Raw genomic sequence first — 20721 nt, 5'->3', positions numbered from 1 at the left:
ACGTATTAGCTTTTTCTATAACACATACTAATGTTCCCCTAATAAACTCAACTAAAACACAAGATTTTCAAGTTTACACTAGTCACCAAATCTTTGTCTCGTTTTTCTATTAATTTGTCATATTAAGGTAGAAATAACAAAATGTTAGACTTTTCTATTACTACTTAGTAACAGTGTGGTGTGTTTTACTGATGTTGACAGACATAAGTAGTATGTATGACCAATCAAATGTGAAATGCCTGGCGCTAGAAGGTTAGGAAAATCGTTGAGAAGAGAACGATAACCGAAAGTGATTGGTATGAAAACGAAATAGCAACAAAGTTTGACACAATTGGTGAATATATTTTACAAATGAAGTATTTACTGTATACTTCTCAGATTTTAGTAAGAGATTCTGGCATTCTCGTTTACACAACAGTTCAGTAATCATTCTTGAAATTAATGAAGACAAAGATTTATTGAACAAACTATCTGAACTGAACGAATAGGTTCCCTTCAGACATGATACCCGTTTTATATTCTACTAACAATGATAATCATCCACACACTAAATTCTTCTGTGAACTTATAATCAATGAGTGTAATTGAATAAGGCATGAGTTAATTCTCACTGATGACAGTTAATGAAGATGATATAATAAAGTACTAAGTTAACTGAAATTAGAACATTTCAACCGTTGGTTATTGACTATGAGGTTGTATACTCTTTAGTATTATCGTTCACAGGGTCGGCAAGACTATAATTTATGGATGAACCAATCAGATATAAGATAAGGAGTAACAAATTTTGGCGTAAAACTCATCCATACATTTGGCTAAATAGACTTTTGACATTATAGCTGATGTCAATTCGTGATGAAAACCTTAAATCTAATTCTTAACCTTAACCATCAACTGTAAATGAGAATTCTAATTGCTTTATAACCATCATTTAGTTCTAATCTGTAGGTGTCCACTCTGAAAGTCACTTCGACGTCGGTAAAAGGTCGTCCATGAATTATAGTCTTACCAATTATTCATTGAATACATCATTTGTATATTTACTTTGAATTGTCCTTTACATATACTTCATCATTCTTCTATTGTTATTGTTATTCCGATTGCTCTCTATTTTGTTTCCTGTTTTCTTTGTTTCAATCTTTTACTGGTAAACAACTGATATTCAATTCTTGCTACATACTACTTATATCTTTTTCTATAAGTAGTACACAACGCAAGCATATCAATTATAATTATAACCACCAAAAAAAAGAAACTAATTATACAGCTTCAACTAATGTGATATTCATTTGAGTTGGTACACCTATTTAGTTGGTTTTTCTTTAAATGAACTATGTAAATGTCAACATTTTGTTTCCTTATGGATGGATTGTAGCTAGAAATCTTATTCAGGACTTGTCAATTGAATCTGCTTACATATCATTGGTTGTATTCACATTAAGATCGTAATACAGTGTTTTACCTCTTCAAACAACAAAACTTTGACCAATGAGTTATGGAGTCTAATTAGCCACGAAATCAATAATAAACATAGTTTTTGTTACATCACAATAATTAGAAAAATTGTATTTCTGATGTCTCGTAACTTAATGTAAGCCACTTCTTCAAAGTGAATAAAAATCCGAGATCAATCCTTATATACTATTTAAACTTGTGTTAATTCAATATCGATTATTTAGTTACTCTGAAGAAGTAGCTCATATTAAGTTGCGAAATATCAGAAATACAATTTTTCTACTCATTGGGACAACTTTCTACCTCATGCTCAGTTCATTTGAAACCATCAAGTTTAACTTCGGCATTGATACCTATAGTCATGAAATTGTTTAACAAAAACTCATCAAAAATACAGTTTTGAATAATAATAATTGGAAAATTCAAAATCTTACCAATAATTATGTACATATCATAACTATTGTGGCTAACAGTGGACTTCAGGACGCGCGTTTCGTCCTATTTGGGACTCGTCAGCTGAATGTACCTGTGTCAGAGTTCACGTTCACTCTGGGACTCGAACCCAGTACCATTCGCTTCAAACGCTATCGCGTTATCCTCTCAGCTACCTATTGTACAAGCTCGAACCTGGCCAAACTCAGTATTTTAATGAATGATATATTTGCGTTTGAAGTGAAAAGTATTAGATGCATGTCCGATATAATCATCAACATATATAGGATTGTGTTCAGCTGGTAAGTACCAGAAACGCTACTCATTGGTTCTACTACTAGCTACAATCAATCTATTCTATAAAACATTTTATAAAATAATTGTATCGAAGTAATTCACACAAGATACATATATCTCAAATTTACTCTTGAATATCGACAATGAGATCATTCAAACCATTTATTATTATTGATGCTGATATATCCCGACGAGAATAATGAATGGTAACTGTTTGGATCCATTTATAGACTAATACTATCTATATATTCTTATGATATAACCATTCAGTAACTAGATTATGTGTATCTATATTCTTCTCATTACAAGCTTTATTTTGGCCCACAGATTAACAATATACGAATTACAGTTCTTAAGTTATGCTCAGTCTGTGAATTACAGTCTTCCACATTCACAATTACTTTTGGCTAGATTTGCATAAATTTTGTTTTCTATTTCATGGTACGGTGTAGTCTGTTTGGTTCGTATATAAACCCAGTATGTTTGAAATATAAGGACTCATATTTCGGAAGTTGAGATATATATTCTCAACTCAACATACAGGGCTAGACAGGAAGATAAGACCGATAAAGACTTTAGACTGCTCCTGTGGATTTATGCATTATTGGTCCGGTTGGTAAGTTACTGTTTTGTAATTGGTGGTATCATTACGTTACACAAGGCAAAATGTCACAAGTTATAACAGATCTACACGTATCAAAACATTTTCGTTTACTTTCTACTTCTTTTTTTGTTTTGCTAATGTTTTTAAATTTAGAAAATGGCATCTAAGAAATCAGAGAAACAATTTATGTTATCAGAGAATGAATTTAATCAAATGGCATATGATAATACAGCATTAATGAATCCACAATATATTGATGATATAGATTATAAAAGTGAAATTCAACCAATGAATTCTCAACAAACAAAATCAAATCAATTTATAAATAATGCTGATTCAGATCGTTATAGTTGTTGGAGTCGTTTTACACACTGTATTCGGAGTAAGTTAGCTATTTTGATGTTGACAACAATAGTAGCAGTGGCATTTGTCAGATAGATGGATAGATGTGTAGATAGATAGATAGATAGATAGATAGATAGATAGATAGATAGATAGATAGATAGATAGATAGATAGATAGATAGATAGATAGATAGATAGATAGATAGATAGATAGATAGATAGATAGATAGATAGATAGATAGATAGATAGATAGATAGATAGATAGATAGATAGTTACCTCATACTCGACACTGATAAACTTCACTATTCACTGTCTCTTAGTAAACCTCTAGAAACTCTCTCTGGAATGTAATAACTGGTGATTACATGAAGAAATTTTGTATGGACGGTTTGTAAAGATAGAGCTGGGAGAGACCACTCTTCTCGAAATGCTTTTACATGGCCATGTCCATACAGTCGCTGTCAGGAAAGTTCTACTCACTGCCTTCTCGTTGTAAGGGTGTTGTTTGCGGAATCGAGAGGACGAAAAGGTTGGTCAATATAAAGGATCCATCTGGGGGTGTTGGATGTATTCGGCACCCTTTTATACCAACATTTATGTGTTCAAACAAACAAATAAATACTGTCAACTAAGCGTATCTACAATTTCGGGAGAATAATACTTTCTGGTCAATTTGAACATTGGTTACACAGATAGCTAGTCTGAGACGTTACCATCACTAGTGTCCCAAATAACAGAGTTTCCTAGTGACCACCTCTAACTAATAAGCTCTAGAGATAATGCAGTATCGGAATAATGTCAATGAAAATATAGATTTTATACTCGGCTATAGTTTGATAGACTTATGTTATCTATGCATATATATATATATATATATATATATATATATCAACATGTTAAACAAAGATTTCACGTTTTTTCTATTTCAACTAGGTCCATGGGCAACAAGATTAACTGAGGATACAATGGATAATAGAGAATTATATATACATACAACATTGAGAGAATTAGTGATTTATATATTTTTCCTTATTACACTAATGATTGGTAAGTTATGTTAATTTGATAGAAATTTTGCAAATAATTATTGTTGTTGGCAAGACTGAAATTTTTAGACGACGTTCGAGCCACGTTAGAATGACCATGTGAATATTCACTTACTTACTAGGGTTAAAAGAGAGTTATGCTGATGGAGTTTTTTTCTCTGAGCTGGATGGTTTGGTCGTGAAGCTTTCATCGTTCTTTTGAACGACCTTATCAGCACAAGCTTCAGATAGAGGGTGATGTGTTAGTATGAGAAGTTAGGATTAGTATTTGGAATTAGAAATCAAGATTAAGAATGATACTAAAACTTTTTTATCCCAAATTGATACTAGCTATACCTTTTTTACTCACGCCTGCTACTCCTAATGAAGCATAGGCCGCTGACCAGCATTCTCCACCCCACTCTGTTCTGAGCCCTCTTTTCTAGTTCCATCCAATTCTTGTTCATCTTTCTCATGTCTGTCTCCATTTCTCGGCGTAATGTGTTTTTTGGTTTTCCTCTTTTCTTTTGGCCTTGAGGATTCCATGTTAGGTCTTGTCTTGTGACGCAGTTCGGTGCTTTTCTCAATGAATGTCCTATCAATTTCCAACGCTTCTTCCTGATTTCTTCCTCCGCTAGGATCTGGTTTGTTCTTTCCCACAGTACGTTGTTGCTAATAATGTCCGGCCAATGGATCCGAAGTGTTTTTCGTAGACAACTGTTAATAAACACCTGTATCTTCTGGATGATGGCTTTCGTAGTTCTCCAGGTCTCCGCCTCATACAGTAGAACTCCTCCTGGAGTCCCTCCGGTGGCTACTGCTGGTCCCAAGCCCGGATAAAGGAGGAGGGTTGGGCATGGGGTTAGCGACCCCATCCCGTAGAAAACCAATTCGCTAAAAAAACACTAACCAGAAAAAAATTATACAATAATGATGTGGATCTACTCAAAAATGATGATTTATCGAATAGTAATAATAAAAAAGTATTGTAATTTCTTTGTTTAAATTTCAGTTGCTTACGGACCATTCAATTCAAATACTTATTTATTGACAAGCAGTATGAACACTATGTTTCTTCAAGCTCAAGTAACCAATGGAACAGATTCATTAAGTACTGCTAGTTCACTTGATGTTTTATGGTCGGTAAGTGAATAGTTTTTAGTTTAATTTCTCTCTTTAGTATGAATGCTTCTTTTAAGTATAAGTATCTATTTTGCAAAGCACTCAAAAACACCATCATAACCTAAAGTATTTCTTTCCTTAAAAGGTTTACTACTAAACATTTTATCAGTAGTATAAAATCTATTGCTAAATTGAATCCATCGGAATATTTAGATTGGCCCATGTATCTCTCATGTCAAGCTGACAGTATGAACAAAACGGTTAAAATAGTAAGGAAGAAATGAGTTATGAATTCCTCAGGACTTCACTCAAAAATACGTTAAAATCACGAACCGGTCTAATCATTGAACACTTGGAAGCGTCAGATGATCATTTCGTCCTAGTATGGGCCTCCTAAGTAGAATGCTTCCATGACCTCACAACTGAGATTCGGACCTAGGACCTTCGATCTTTTGAGCAAACACTTAATCCTTAGACCCCTGAGTCATAATTCAAAGATGTTGAAATCTAATGAAATACACGGATTACTGGTTGTTGACATCATATTTTTATGATTGTTGTGTTGGGAGTGGGATAAGCAATGACTACTTACAATGATAACTCACCGCTTCAACAATGTATTGTCCATCTTAACCCACCATCCTAAATTTATTCCTTGAAGCTATTATCATCATTACTAGTTACTAGTTGTATACATAGTGCTTTTATAAAATATTTTCTATAGGTAATACAAGGTCCTATTATGAATAATTGGTATAGTAATACATGGTATAATACTCAACCATTTGCAACGGCAAATAACTTAACCCTATTATATCAGAATCGTCTGATTGGTGTGCCACGTTTAAGACAGCTACGTATGTCATCGAATTCGTGTATTATTCCAGTCTATTTTGCTGATGATATCAAAGAATGTTATGGACAATATCAAGAAGCGAATGAAGATAAAAAACCATTTGGTTTAAAAAATGGTACAGCGTAAGTGAACAAGTGTTTGTTGTTTCTACTTTCGACACTAGTTTTAAGTATCTGAATTTTCCAGTTGTTGCATCAATTGGTTCGTTTTCAATGTTAAATAATGGCTTGTTCAATAGATCCCTCATGTATCATGTCAACATTCTTATATATTGATTAGGTGTTTCAAAACCAAAACGAACACCTCGTCGGTTAACTACACGTATAATTCTGAAGATTTCATAGGATTCGTTATCTCAGCAGGTATCATACTAGTTTGGAACTTCGTAGCTAATATGGGATCTCCAAACTAATAAGCGAACTGATTTAAATTAGGAATATGATCCATCGGATACTTGCTTAGTGAATCAGAGGTTAAGAGCTTACCCTGGAGCCTGATAGTACTGTGTCCAACCCCTGACCTAATAGTGAATGCGCCTCACTGAGAAGTCCAGTTCAAGGACGAAGAAGCTGTCTAGTGCCTAATATTTTTCAAGGGTTTTCCAGTTGCAATCAATCCATAACGTAGACCACAAAATAGTCAGAGTCTATCAATCTCTACTAGCATTGACCAACCAATTAGATAAAAAGTCATGCGGTCACTATTGACTAGGTCATGAGATGGATGGTCGAAAATTCTGGTAAGCAGTGGTGATCAGTAGAGCTATCAGTAGTGATTAATAGTCATTCCGTGACATAAACCGAGTATAGTAAATCATCTAAACTATTAGAATAATACTTAAATATCTGCACATGTCTTGATCTCGATCCGTACGAAAATAATAGGTTTATACTGTTTTTGAGCATAGAATCACTACAGTACAACTGTCGAATGACGCTTGAGTTTTTCCAGTTCATATAGATTCACTATGAAGGTTAACTTCATAAACTTTTAAAAAAAACCTAATCCGAATGATTTAAGAAGAATTGTTCATAATCTCTCAGACAGAAGCTTAACCAGTCATAAAATCACTCCACTGAAGAAAGAATTAAATTTCAATTTACATAAAAACCACTTAGTACTCTTGAAGTATCTCCAACTATAGAACCATTAATCGCACAACTACTGGAAAAAGAGTCGCAGACGGCTAGCCCTAGATCGCCCATCAACCGAAGCAAATATTCCCCTTGACATCCTGCTAGACACATTCAATTAACCGGCAGCTCCACCACAAGAAAAACCCCAACAACAAGCTGAATGACGTTCCAGACGGTGGACTCTCCGACAGCGGCGAGCAACAGTCAAGATGCAGGTCGACCCTAGGAACGCATGCTATTAAAAAGGGGAGGAGTGTTGGGGACGTTAGATCCCCAAAACTCATATTTTGTAATTTTATCTTTGTGGGGCTTGTATGCAGATTTATGCTTGGGCATTTCTTAGCACGCACGCACATAGTCGATTGACGAAATTATCGATCAAATGTTTAAAAATTTCCATGGCAATATCGATTACATACATTTTGTATAAATACCCTTGATTTGTGTGCTTGAGGGACCTGGTATCTTCTGGTTGTCTGTAGAATACACTTTCTACATCTTACCAAGACTTCTGGATCGAGTAAGCTGAGTCGGGAACAACGAACCAGTATAGCCTATCGAGTATCTGAATCCTTAATTCTTCGTTCCGTTCCGAGTAAGACGAATCAGTAGTAGCATTCAAGTTTAACGAACATAACATTATGTCAAAAGACATCCCACATTTTGACTAAACAAAAACACATTACACCAAACATTTCAAAAGAAGAATTGAAGGCTCTACATTCGCCTCAAAAAGACAAAACGATGATCATCACAATAGCCGACGAAGGCAACACAATAGTAGTACTGAATAAAACAGACTATATTAATAAAGCTCTTGAACATCTCTCAACAGGACCATATGAAAAGATCAATCCGAAAAATTCTCTGACGATTAAAACTAAATTCAAATCAGAAAGAAGTCAACTTCTGAAAGATCTAAAAACAGTCATTGATGTCTCTCTTTAGTTTGCTCTGCATCCCAAGTCATGTAATGTTTCACGGTTTTATGGTTTACCGAAAATTCATAAACCAGATATCCCTCTAAGACCGATATTAGACTTTACCAACACACCAACATATGCGTTATCGAAATATCTAAGCAACATATTAAAGCCACTACGGCTTAACTTATATAATATGATTAAAGATATATATGACTGAATAAAAATTATCGGAATTAATTATCGAGAAGAATGAGGTCATGGTAAGCTTTGATGTCGTATCATTACACACCGGTATTCATATTGATAAATGTTTAGAATTCATTAGTGGTTTACTAGAGAACGACAATACTCTATCTGACAGATGTCCTTTGAGCATCAGTCTAATCATGAGATCCTTAAAACTATGCTTAAATTCGACCCTATTCACTTTTAACGGGGTGTTATACAAACAAACCAACGGTATAGCAGTGGGATCCCCCGTGTCCCCGATTGTAGCCAACCTTTTTATGGCACATATAGAATCCAATATCTTCACCCACGACATTATTCCACGAATTTGGCTTAGATGTGTAGATGATACATTTGTTGTGATAAAAAAGACTCGTCTAAGATCTTTTTCAAAACGGATAAATACACTTTCATCTCACATCAAATTCACGAATGAGAATGAAAATGAACATGATGAGCTACCATTCTTGGATTGCTTAGTAAAAAGAAATCCAAATGGAATTCTAAACCTATCCATTTACCAAAAACCTTCACACTGAAATTGTTATGTTGACTTCCATTCAGCACATCCTTTTAGTGTTAAGACCTCGCTAGCATTAAATCTTTTTAGAAGAGCTAATAAGATCATCACATCAGAAGACGACAAAAAAAGACCAAAAGAATGTTACTAGTATCTTACAATTTAGTAATTTTCCTATGAAGATTATTAGCAGTATATTAAAACAAGACGGTTCAGTGCGTAATAATAATAATAATTCGAATGAAAGGCCATGGATTGGTACTGTAGTTTTACCATACCGTCATGGCACAACAGAAGAACTACAAAGAATCTTCAAACAACACAGACAAACAACGAACACACTTCGAAATACTTTAGTTCGCTTAAAAGAAAAAACACCTTTCTTGTCTACACAGAACTACGTCTACAAATTAAGTTGTATCGATTGCGATGCCTTCTATATTGAAGAGTCATCTCAAGAAATCTTGACTGGAGCCAAAGAACATATTAGGTACACAAAGTAACCTCCTAACAATCCCGTAGAATTGGATAAACTTCGAATTAAGTTGGCAATAGCAGTTCATGCCATTTTCAACGACCACCAAATTGATTGTAAAAACATCAAAATATTGCAAAAAGGCTTTTTTTAATTACAAAGAAAGGAGAGTAGCTGAAGCGTTCTATATAATGCTTAATCCTACTTCGCTCAATAGAAAAGAAGGCCTTACCATAGATCCTACTTGGACTATCTATCCTAGCCACATAGTCGGATTTTACTTACAATTCACAATATCATCTTACAAATTAAACGCTATCCTTTCTCACCATAAATGTCACACAATTTTTCATCCTTAAACAGTACATATAATTTTCATTTAGTATTATTGAAATTTTCCCTTGTCCAATAAGTGAAACTATATGGAATTTAACATTCCAATATCATGAAATATTCAGGGCGCGCGTTTCGTCTCACTTGTGACTCGTCAGCAGGATGTACCCACATCCTAGGGTTGATATTCACTACGGGACTCGAACCAACTATCTTTCGCTTTAAACGCCATCGCCTTATCCAATTAGCTACTGAGTCCAGATGGCCGCTAGTCCGTGCAATCTTTCCATTGACGTTTGGGATTACAATTAATCAGTCTCATAGTGAACATCAACTTTGGCATTCAAGTACATCCAGCTGATGAGTCTCATATAGGACGAAACGTACGTCATGGATTCCACTGCTAACCAGCATCCATCTTTGCTTATCATTCTTGTGAATTAAGGCAATATCGAGGTGATCCATACAGGGTGTACATATGCCAATAAGAAACTGATCGATCATATTATAATCATAAAGAAATTTCAAGATTATCTTTGATTTAATCTATATCCAAGTTGAAAAATCTCTATAACTCATCCCATTTAGATAAAGAATTATATGCTTACTAGTGATTAACATTGATCAAGATTTCCAAGAGTTCTAATCGAAAATTGTAATCAGTTGGCTTCAATGATTTAAGAAACGATACAAGTATCACTAATAACAATGAATAATAATTGCTTAATATCAAGTTAATTAACTGACCGTTTTACTTTAAGTCATATTAGTGCTATAGGTAAAAGGCTTTCTATGAGACTTGGAGGTAACATTATCCAAGTGTGTTATTGAGCATTTCTATAACAGGATGCGGTATATATTCAATACTTTTTCAATGTTTATAATGGTTATCTATTAAAACTCAGTCCGCGATGAAACCTATTTACAAATCAACGTCATATTAACATTGGTATTAGTGTGAGTAGTAGTAATAGTAGTAGTGTAGTGAACGACAATAACCGATTTATTTTTTAGCATTGAATTGCAGAATGTCTTGGTGAAATATGAGAGCCATACAATGAATATTTCATTTGCAAATTTCCGTCATCTGTCCTTCACATCCTGTATGATTCCCTTCTATTTCCTTCGACTAAACCCTTTTAGCCTTCTACTACCAGATTTGCCCACCCCCGATTGTTGGCACATATTACTTATGTCAGCAGATATAAGTACCATGCACCACAGTAGTAGTAATGATAATCATAATCCGAGTAATAGTATTGGATCACTTTTTATGAATGAAAACATCTGAATTCACTGTGATAAAGCTGTTTTACCTTCTAAATTAATGTTTACATAATTTATTTTCATCAATTACAGTTGGACATATACATCATCTGATCAATTAGGTATGTATTCATATTGGGGTTCAGTTAGTTCTTATGGAGGTGGAGGTTATTATGAAGATTTATCACGTGATCAAACTGAAGCAGCAAGTCAACTTGATAGATTATTTCAAAATTTATGGTTAGATAGAGGAACTCGAGTTTTATTTATACATTTTACAACGTATAATCCAAATATGAATTTATTTTCTGTTGTTGAGTAAGTTAACAATGATGATATAACAAATAGTCTGTCATTTGTAATGTTTTATAAAAGAGATATGATTGTTTTAGATTAAGTTCTTGTATGATACATCAATGTTAGCGATCTATGTAGTTGATCATTCAATGTACACGAATGATCTATTTGAAAATGAGTTCTTCAGGTTTATTAGAGCAGTTGTGATCGGTATAATACAGTAAAATAGTATCTTATGAATGGTTTATTATTTATTTATTTATTTGAACACATAAATATTGGTACAATACGGCACCGAATATATATATGCGCCACATTTTTGTGTGTGGGCTGTGATACCGTCCGGATGCCCAGGCCGAAGCAGGTGGTTTTCTTAGGGGGCCACTACCCGAGCCTTTGACCTAAAGGTCTAACCCACAAGGCAGTGGAGCATCATAAGGAGATGCAGTCCCATGGAAGCCGGTAACCAACAATTGGTTCATACGCCACTTGTTCCCGCAGGATACTGGAGCCCATGTACACATTGGTTTGGGATCCGGTTAAAGCGCCGTACATTCGCTTTTCGTCCTCTCATTTTCGTAGACAACACCTCCGCCACGAGAAGGCAGTGAGTAGGACTTCCCTGGCAGAGGCTGTATACGCGTGGCTGTGTGAGAGCATTTCGAGAGGGGGGGCGGGCCCACCTCACTCTCGGCCATACCAGGACATTTGGGGGCCTTATGAATGGTACTTGACTATTGTCGTTCTATACTGTAAATTGATTAATATTAGAAATATAAACCAGTGGATTCTGATCCAGTCAGTCAGTCAGTTGGTAATTCATAATTAACATAGAGACTAGCAAAGATGTGCATTGGCTAAAATTATCAAAGTAATTAATGCGACTGAATGAAATTAACAAGTTAAGTAACAAAGAAATAGAAATAATATACTGATAATGATAAAAAGAAAAACTAAATCTTGGAAATATGGTTTAAAAAGACAATATAACGGTATGTTTGATGGGGTATTAGGATTCATTATCGAAATGATTATAAAGAGGGAATGAATCTGCTCCATTGTGAATGATTCTGAGCGATATCACTCAAAGTTTCCAACCAATGATTCTAGACATCGTTCGAACTTCGAACAGATAGTTTGGATCTAACAACATGGCACAAATAAACAGTTACTAGCTTCATGGACTAATGCCATGTCTTGGTTTGAGGGACCCTATACTTTCTTCTACATCATTAAACATTTCTCATCGAGACAAGAGGTGGTTCGGAATAGGTAACATGTCCTGACCACCCCAAGTGATAAAGATTCACGACTTCATCAATCAATTTATTATCTTTGCCTACTACCCTCAAAATTCCCAGCATGGTCGTCTTGTGATAGACAAGCACTGTTTTAAAAACGTCTATGATCAAAAGTGTACAATTTATACATGTCTTCTACTTCCAAAGACTATGTTCCACAGATAGAGAATAGTATAGACCAAACTGTCGGATAGTACACTCACCCTCTGATCGGAGACGATCATCTCACTCGGCAAAGGGTGCAAGATAATTTTAGGACTTGAATTTTATCCGTCGAAGGGTTGTGAGTACTTCTTCTCATCATACTTTTTAAATGATACCCTATTGATTTCCAACTATGGTGAAAACAATTGTATACACTATTAAAATCCTCAAAATACTAACAAACTAATAATTCATAAATGAATACATACATACATGTGCTTACTATCCTATTTTGTTTTCTACTTTAGGATTGTTGTTGAAGTTCCTGCATCAGGAAGTCTCGTTCTCAATAGTGATTTTAGATCAGTTAAACTCTTGCGTTATGTAACTCCATTTGATTATTTTGTATTAGCATGTGAATGTACATTCTTATTATTTATCGCTTACTATATAGTTGAAGAAATTATGGAAGTAAGTTACTAATCTTCAGTAATGTATGATTGTCTTTTCAGTTATTACAAATCAGTGTATTGTGTTTTCTTTGACTAAGTAATGACAAAGCAAGATATGAATGATACAAATGATGAATATGATTTTCAGACTGCTAGTAAAGAACTGAACAATCATTCATCTAAAAGATGGTGGAAAAAATTTGTAGCTTAGGTGGATGATTTTGGTAGATTTTTCGGTTTGTATGCCACCATTATCCCGAATGTTTTCAGCAGTTTCGTTGCGGTTTCTGATATTCCTTGTATGTATGGTAGGGTGATCCTTTCGTTGATTTCTAGTCAAAGATAACGTAACTGTATCTGCCTATCTAGTATAGCATCCAAGATCATTAGAATAATATTGGAGTGATACGGTAAAATGATATCTTTCCAGTCTGTCATTATTTTGTTGATAAGGTTGAATATAATTAATGTGGCTGTTTCATTCTTAATATGATTGAAATCCATCGTTTACGGCTACTCATTTAAACTTCGAGAACAAGTAGTGGTTTAAGTTTAACTTATTAATCTCTAATTCCACAGGTCTTGTATTCAGTCACTGGTGAGGTTGTAGTGTTGTGAACGAGAACACAAATATAGACAATCGAATGTATTTCAACACAAAATTACAGAACATCTTGCTAAACTCTGAGAAACATACAGTAAATACTCCATTTGTAAAATATCAATTAATTGTCTCAGATTTTATTGTTTCTTTGCTTCCACAGTAATCATTCTCTGTTCTTGTTCTCTTTTGTCTGATCTTCTTAATCTTCTACCGCCAGGTATTTCACTTTTGATTCATGATACGTAGTACTTATATCTGTCGACATCAGTAGCACACACCACAGTAGCTGGTCATTACTAATTAGTCATAAGTATGGAGCAGTGTTCCTTGGTTTTCGATGTTCTGCTAGTTAAATTCTCTTCGTAATCTAAACTATTTTTTATAATGTTTATAGGGATTCGTAATATCCCGTTCTTTCCATTCATAACTACGTCTGAAATGCCATATACCTCTCCTGAAAAGATTGCTTTCGGTATTTTGGTATGCGACCACCAGAAGAATTCCAGAAATTCATTTGATCTTATTTGAGACTCGTCTAATGGATATTCTTACTACACCTTAGTATTACTGTTCTACATTTCGGTTCAACTCTGTAACTTTTGCTTAAAATCCTCAAATCAATTATCCATTGAACTAATGACAATCAATTCGAATCTTGGTGAGAAATATCAACACCAAGTACATTCAGATGATAAGTCCTAACTAAAGTTAAATGATCTTCATGTATCCCATTGCTAACCACATGTCAAATACACTGCCTAGATAACTTTTTTATTGTTATAACTGTATATTTAAGTTATTATATCATTTATTTAAACACATAAACAATTGTACAAGGGGGGCACCAAACAGACATGAGCCACATAATTCATTCAATTTTTGCGAGGGCTGTGATACTTCCCGAGTGACCAAACCGAAGCAGATGTTTTCATTAGGAGGCTACTCCCTAGCCTTTGATCTGAAGATCTACTCCTCAAGACCATGGAACGACGTAAAGAGATGCAGTCCCATGGTAACTGGTGACCAATAATTGTTTCATACGCCATTTATTCTCACGGGATCCTGAAGCCCATGTGCACCGTTGATTTAGAATCAGAGTTTTTCAACTCCCCTAGATGGATCCATTATATTCACTAACCCGGTGAAATCATCGGACATTCGCTATTCGTCCTCTCAGTTTCGTAAACAACAACCCCACCACAAGAATGCACTGATTAGAACTTCCCTGGCGATTACTATATGCACGTGACCATGTGAGAGCATTTCGCGCGCGCGAGAGAGAGGGAGCTGACTCTCCCTACATTCGACTGTACCAGGGCATTTGGGAGGTAATTACCAATACTACTTATAGTAAATACTTTACATAAACACATAATTTATTTTACTTGTTGAAATCACGAGTCAACTGAAGCTAGACCACCATGGGAAACCTGGAAGCACTGTGCAGCCGTTCCGTCCTAGTATGGGACTCCTCAGCAGTGCGTATCCATGACCCCGCGGGATTTGAACCCAGGACCTATCAGTCTCGCGCCAGGCGCTTAACCAACTAGACCACTGAGCCGGCATCCAACGGTGTTGATGTCTAACTTCAACCAATCCAAGAAGTTGCGCCACCGTACACCATTTTCTTCAGTGAGTTACTACCTTACAACTGACCCGGTCGAACACCACTGGTAACGACTTCTCACTATAAATCCAGAAATATCTCCTGTTTTTCATCAAATATAACCTTTTTACTAATCTATTTATAATTCTTTTTTTCTTTCTTCATACCCTACAGATAAAGAAACAAGGATGGATTTATTTTGTATCTGTATGGAATTCATTAGATATTATTATTATTCTTATTAGTATTGTATGTGCAGCATTCAATATTTATCGTACAATAATTGTAATCAATTTACTTGAAAGTATATTACATAATCCAAATGAATTTGCTAATTTTCAAATGTTAAGTATATGGCAAGTGAATTTCAATTTTGCTATCTCTATTACTGTATTTCTAGCTTGGGTTAAAGTGAGTTCCATTGAATTCTCTTTCATATGGATAGTTTTTGTTGTTGTTCTTGTTGTTGTTGACAGAATTACTATTTTAACGGTGAGACTATTAATTTATGGACGATCTTTGAATGCCGCTAAAGTGATCTTGAGAGTGTCAACCTACTAACTAGGACAACATGAGGGTTGTATATCTCTTGATATTGCTATGAGAAGATGAAGTTTACCAGAATTATGTGATGATATATTTACGTAATACAATTCCAAATCAATCTGATCACATATAATGTACTTGTTAAGAACATTTATATATGAAAATTAAAAGGTCAACTAGACAGGTTAAAAGTAAGCCATAACAAAAACAATGTCATTATCACTCTTGATAATAAATCAGTATTACCAGAGTAGGTTAAGTGTAAGGACAAATTGTTTTTGAACGCATAAAGGGGGTTTCAGTTTTCGTATAGCCAAGGCTTCAATAAAACTTTAGTATACGTTCTTGAAGGCTTTTGTATAACACTACAAATGCTGACTTGATGTCAACCTTATGACCCGTCTCAATCAAATGTTTCGCAATGGAGGATGATGTCTGTCTATCCTGTGATCTTATTTAACCATTGAAATTCATTTGTTTCTGCAGCCATTTTGGTAGATGTTCACCCACCTTTAATTGCAAATCACGATTGCTCCTCCCTATGTACGTGTTTCCGCACATACATGTAAATTGATAGACACAATCGCTTACGTGCTGTTTAGGCTTTTGGTGAAACATAGACCTTGTCTTTTCAATAATGACAAGTTGGGCTGCATAAAATGTCCTATTGATGGCTAATTTAAGTCTATCTGTCCATATTTGTTATTTTAGTTGTTTTCTATCAGAGCCAACATATAATAATAGGCACAATATTCACGGAACGATAAACAGTTGGTGAGTTTTATAAGGCCATATTAATTAAAAGCTTCCGAACCATTACTCCTACAATAAAATGTTCGAACCAGTAAACTCACTGGTACAAACGACAATCATCAGAATTTTATATAGAAGTACATAAGATTTTAGCCATACACTGCTTCTTGTTCTACCGATTCATACTACCGCTCAATGAGAACAGCAACCATCAGAGAATGATTGAATTATATTGTCAATAACGTTACGAGACTAATCAGTTTAAGTTACTGTGACAGATTTTTAAGAAGTTTCTAGGAAATCCCCTATGGTTTTTGGTGTTACTGATTACTTTGAGGTAGTTGTTCTAGTTACGAGACTTTAATTATCATTCTGGAAAATATCATCAATGCTTACTTCATACAGAAGTGAGAGTTATCTTCATTTCACAACCGTTAACTAATTTCTTCCTGACAGGTTTGTTTATGATTGCCTGTCTTCATAGATTCCGTTATAGACTGACTAAGAATTCACCAAGATTATAGAAATTTTAGGAATACCAGATTTTTGGTAGTATAGTATTCAATCAGTTCCTAATCAATGAACACATCGATATAAATTCGACCTAACAATTCACAGGAACACAAATCAAATATCCGAACGAGACTAGACACATAAACTACAAAGATAAACAATCCAAAGCGATGACATTTCAACTAATTAATTTAATGCTTGGAGAATAGCTACACAGTGCACTACTGCATGCAATAAGCTCTAATAATAACGATAATGAGAGCTCTATGATTATATCATCTGTTTTAGAGAAATCAGTAACACTGAAATCATCCACCACTGTTATAAATCTTTACCATCTCAATGTTGATATTATACAATTCAACAAGATTGGTTAGCCATTACATAGAAATCTTGAATAAAAATATGACCGCCATTTTATCTTTATATACATCATAAAGTGAAAATGGAGAATTCACAACATTCATCTAGAATATCCCATCGAATAGGAATTCTATAGTTTATATCGTTGACTGACCATAGTAAAAAAAAGACATTTGGAAATCAAGAAGCATTGACCAACTGTTTCGTCCTGGTATGAATGCCATGTTGGTAGTCTAGAAGTTAAGCGTTCACTGTTAGATGAGAGAAAATAAATCCGTCCTTTGACGAGGTCATGGATGCTCATATCCAACGGGTCTTATATCATTACAAAATGGCTGTTCAATGCTTCGTGTTTTTCAGTGATCGTTGAACCATGAAAGTTAGAAATCTCCATAAAAGTCTTCCTGATAAATGAAAAAATTGTCTGATGCTTTTGCAATTTTTCCTTGTTTTCAATCATATGCATATTTAGATCGTCATCATTATGTGTTCTCCTCTTTACCCTATTTTATTATTATTATTTTTCTATTTTTCATAGTTGTTTAAATACATCAGTTTCAATAAAACAATGACACAATTAAGTTCAACACTTGGTAGTTGTGCAAAAGATTTAGCTGGTTTCGCTATCATGTTCTTTATTGTATTCTTTTCATTTGCACAACTTGGTTATTTAGCATTCGGTACACAAGCAAAAGATTTCAGTTCATTTATTACAGTTGTGTAAGTTTATAATTGAAGTACAAATTCATTCATCTTTAATCTTGTCATTTTTCAGTATGGAATTATTGAAATTGTTGGATCATGAACTGATTAAAGTCAGATCATTATTGGAAACCAGAAACTACTAGTCGATCGTTTCATACTAGTGTGGGATGTCTGCACGCGAAAATCCAACTCGAGACCTTCGGTCACGCGCACGAACACCTAAACTCTGAATGGCTGAACCAGCATTTAACGATGTTGATTTAATGAACCGATTGGGCTTAGAGATTAACACAACTGGACGCCGGCTCAGTGGTCCAGAGTTTAAGTGTTTGAGTGCAAGAATGAAGACTTTGTGTTTAGTTCCTACGTGCGGGGTCATCAATGCACATTCCTGAGTAGTTTCATGCTAGAAGGGAACGGACGTCCAGTGCTTTCAAGTTTTTAATGGTGTTCTAACTTTTCATTTTTGTTATAAGTTCTCCCTCTTCACCCATTTTAGATATGGATACAAACGTTTCCATATACCTATTCAACTAACAGCGAGAATGAGATGAAAAGATGTCTAGGAAGACTAAAATGGCGAAGCGTCCTGCCAAACCATGTTGAGACCAATTGGGACCTTATCTAGGTGTATGGCATTTATTTTGTTAAGATCCTGGAGCCCATCTGTACCATTCGTTAGGAATCAGGGTTTTTCAACTCCCCTAGATGGATCCTCCATATCCACCAACCTGGTTAAAACGCCGGACATTCGCATTTCATTCTCTCAATTTCTTAAACAACAACCGTGGCGAGTAGGACTTCCGTGGCGGTGGTTGTATACGCGTGGCCATGTGAGAGCATTTTGAGAGGGAGAGATGAATCTACCTACCCTCGTCCGTACCAGGGCAATTGATGATTTCAATCAAAAAGTGTTAACGAAAACTAGAAAGCATCTAATAGTAACCTTATCTTTGTTAGTGACAAGGTATAAAATGGCCTGAAACTATGACGCCTAGATATTGTATAAAGCGCGATACCTTTATACTAAGAAGTCAAGATTCAATAGTCTAAAATTTTAAATATAATACATTCTTCATTGCATATATTTGGTTAGGTATTGTCTCACCGCTAATTTGGTTGACTACGTACTAATGTTCGCTAATTTCTTTAAATAATGTTTAATTAGTATAAGCTTAAGACTAAAATTGTCATGAAAAGAATCTATAAACATACTTTTCAGATCATCAAGAGAATCATGGAAGTTTCTCAATATATTCAATCATAGTTTTCTTAGGTGAACAAAATTCAGTAAACAGTGATAGATAGCTTCAATCTTACTAGGAGTTCAGTACAAAAATTTTACAGATCTTACTTTTAAGAGCAAAGATGGATAATGGCTAGCAGTGGAACCCAGGACGCTCGTCTCATCCTATTTGGGACTCGTCAGCTAGATGTACTTGCATGCCAGGGTTGATGTTCACTTCGAGACTCGAACCTAGTACCGTCCGCTTCAAACGCCATCACGTTATCCACTTAGCTACTAAGTGTTTTGAAGCGAACGGTAATAGATGCGAGTCTCAGGGTGAACATTGACTCTGAGATGCAGGTACATTCAGCTGACAGATCCCAAATAGGACGAAACGCGAGTCCTGGATTCCACTGCTAGCTACTATCCACCTTTGCTTATAATACTTTGGAATTAAGGCAACATCGAGGAAGCCTGTAGAGGATGCTTATATACCAATAAGAGACTGGTCAATTGCAGTCCTAAATAACAATGGGAAGATACAAGTAAACAACATCAAGTGAACTTACTCTTAAGATGTCTGAAACCGATATACTGATCTTCTGTGAAACCACACAATAAAGTTAGTATGTTTTGTAAACAAAATCAAAAATGAATTGGTTCTGGACTAGAATGTGGCTAATAGATTAATACTCTGTCAGCGTACTTGATGTGATCCCGGACATAGCCGAGAGTTTTTGTGTGATTTTTTCAAGTCTCCGATATATAATATTCGAATATAATTCGTGAATTATTCCAGGAAACGTGAAATCCCTAGAGATCTCAACTCGAAAAACTACCTGCGTATGTCTTCACTATTATCGATGAAAAGTACTCTTCCACTCTAACCTCTACTCTTAATACTAACTCTAAAACCCAACCCTACTCTCATTACTGATCTCTAATCATAACTTGTTTCCCGTTTACAACAATAAACAACTCATTTTGTTCACATTCATTATTTATGTTAGACCTATTTATCCATTGTATTTTTAATACCATTTATTGTTTATTGTTTTATAACTAAACCCTACTTTCTAATTGGATGACGAGCCATTCAAGGTCATCGCCATAGTACATTCCCAGAATATATTCAAATGAATTCAGTGTTACCCGAGCAATCAATCAATCTATCTAAGCAACAATGCT

At 34.9% G+C, this 20721-nt stretch overlaps 1 protein-coding gene across 1 annotated transcript in view; it reads left to right on the top strand.

The window, feature by feature from the left end:
• PKD2_2 (TRP-like ion channel Pkd2) overlaps positions 1–20721 on the top strand; it is a 56834-nt gene that overhangs the window by 3425 nt on the left and 32688 nt on the right. Inside the window, exons 2-9 of the mRNA XM_051217371.1 lie at positions 2942–3170; positions 4068–4181; positions 5172–5302; positions 6006–6259; positions 11115–11339; positions 13072–13234; positions 15600–15836; positions 18139–18320. Coding sequence (XP_051064762.1) covers positions 2945–3170; positions 4068–4181; positions 5172–5302; positions 6006–6259; positions 11115–11339; positions 13072–13234; positions 15600–15836; positions 18139–18320 — 1532 coding nt within the window. The 5' untranslated portion in view covers positions 2942–2944. The remainder of the gene's footprint in view (positions 1–2941; positions 3171–4067; positions 4182–5171; positions 5303–6005; positions 6260–11114; positions 11340–13071; positions 13235–15599; positions 15837–18138; positions 18321–20721) is intronic.

The sequence above is a fragment of the Schistosoma haematobium genome, chromosome 5 (genome assembly GCF_000699445.3).
Source record: "Schistosoma haematobium chromosome 5, whole genome shotgun sequence".
Taxonomy (NCBI): Eukaryota; Metazoa; Platyhelminthes; class Trematoda; order Strigeidida; family Schistosomatidae; genus Schistosoma; species Schistosoma haematobium.
Note: the sequence above shows the minus strand (reverse complement) of the source record. Positions and strands in the feature narration are given on the sequence as shown.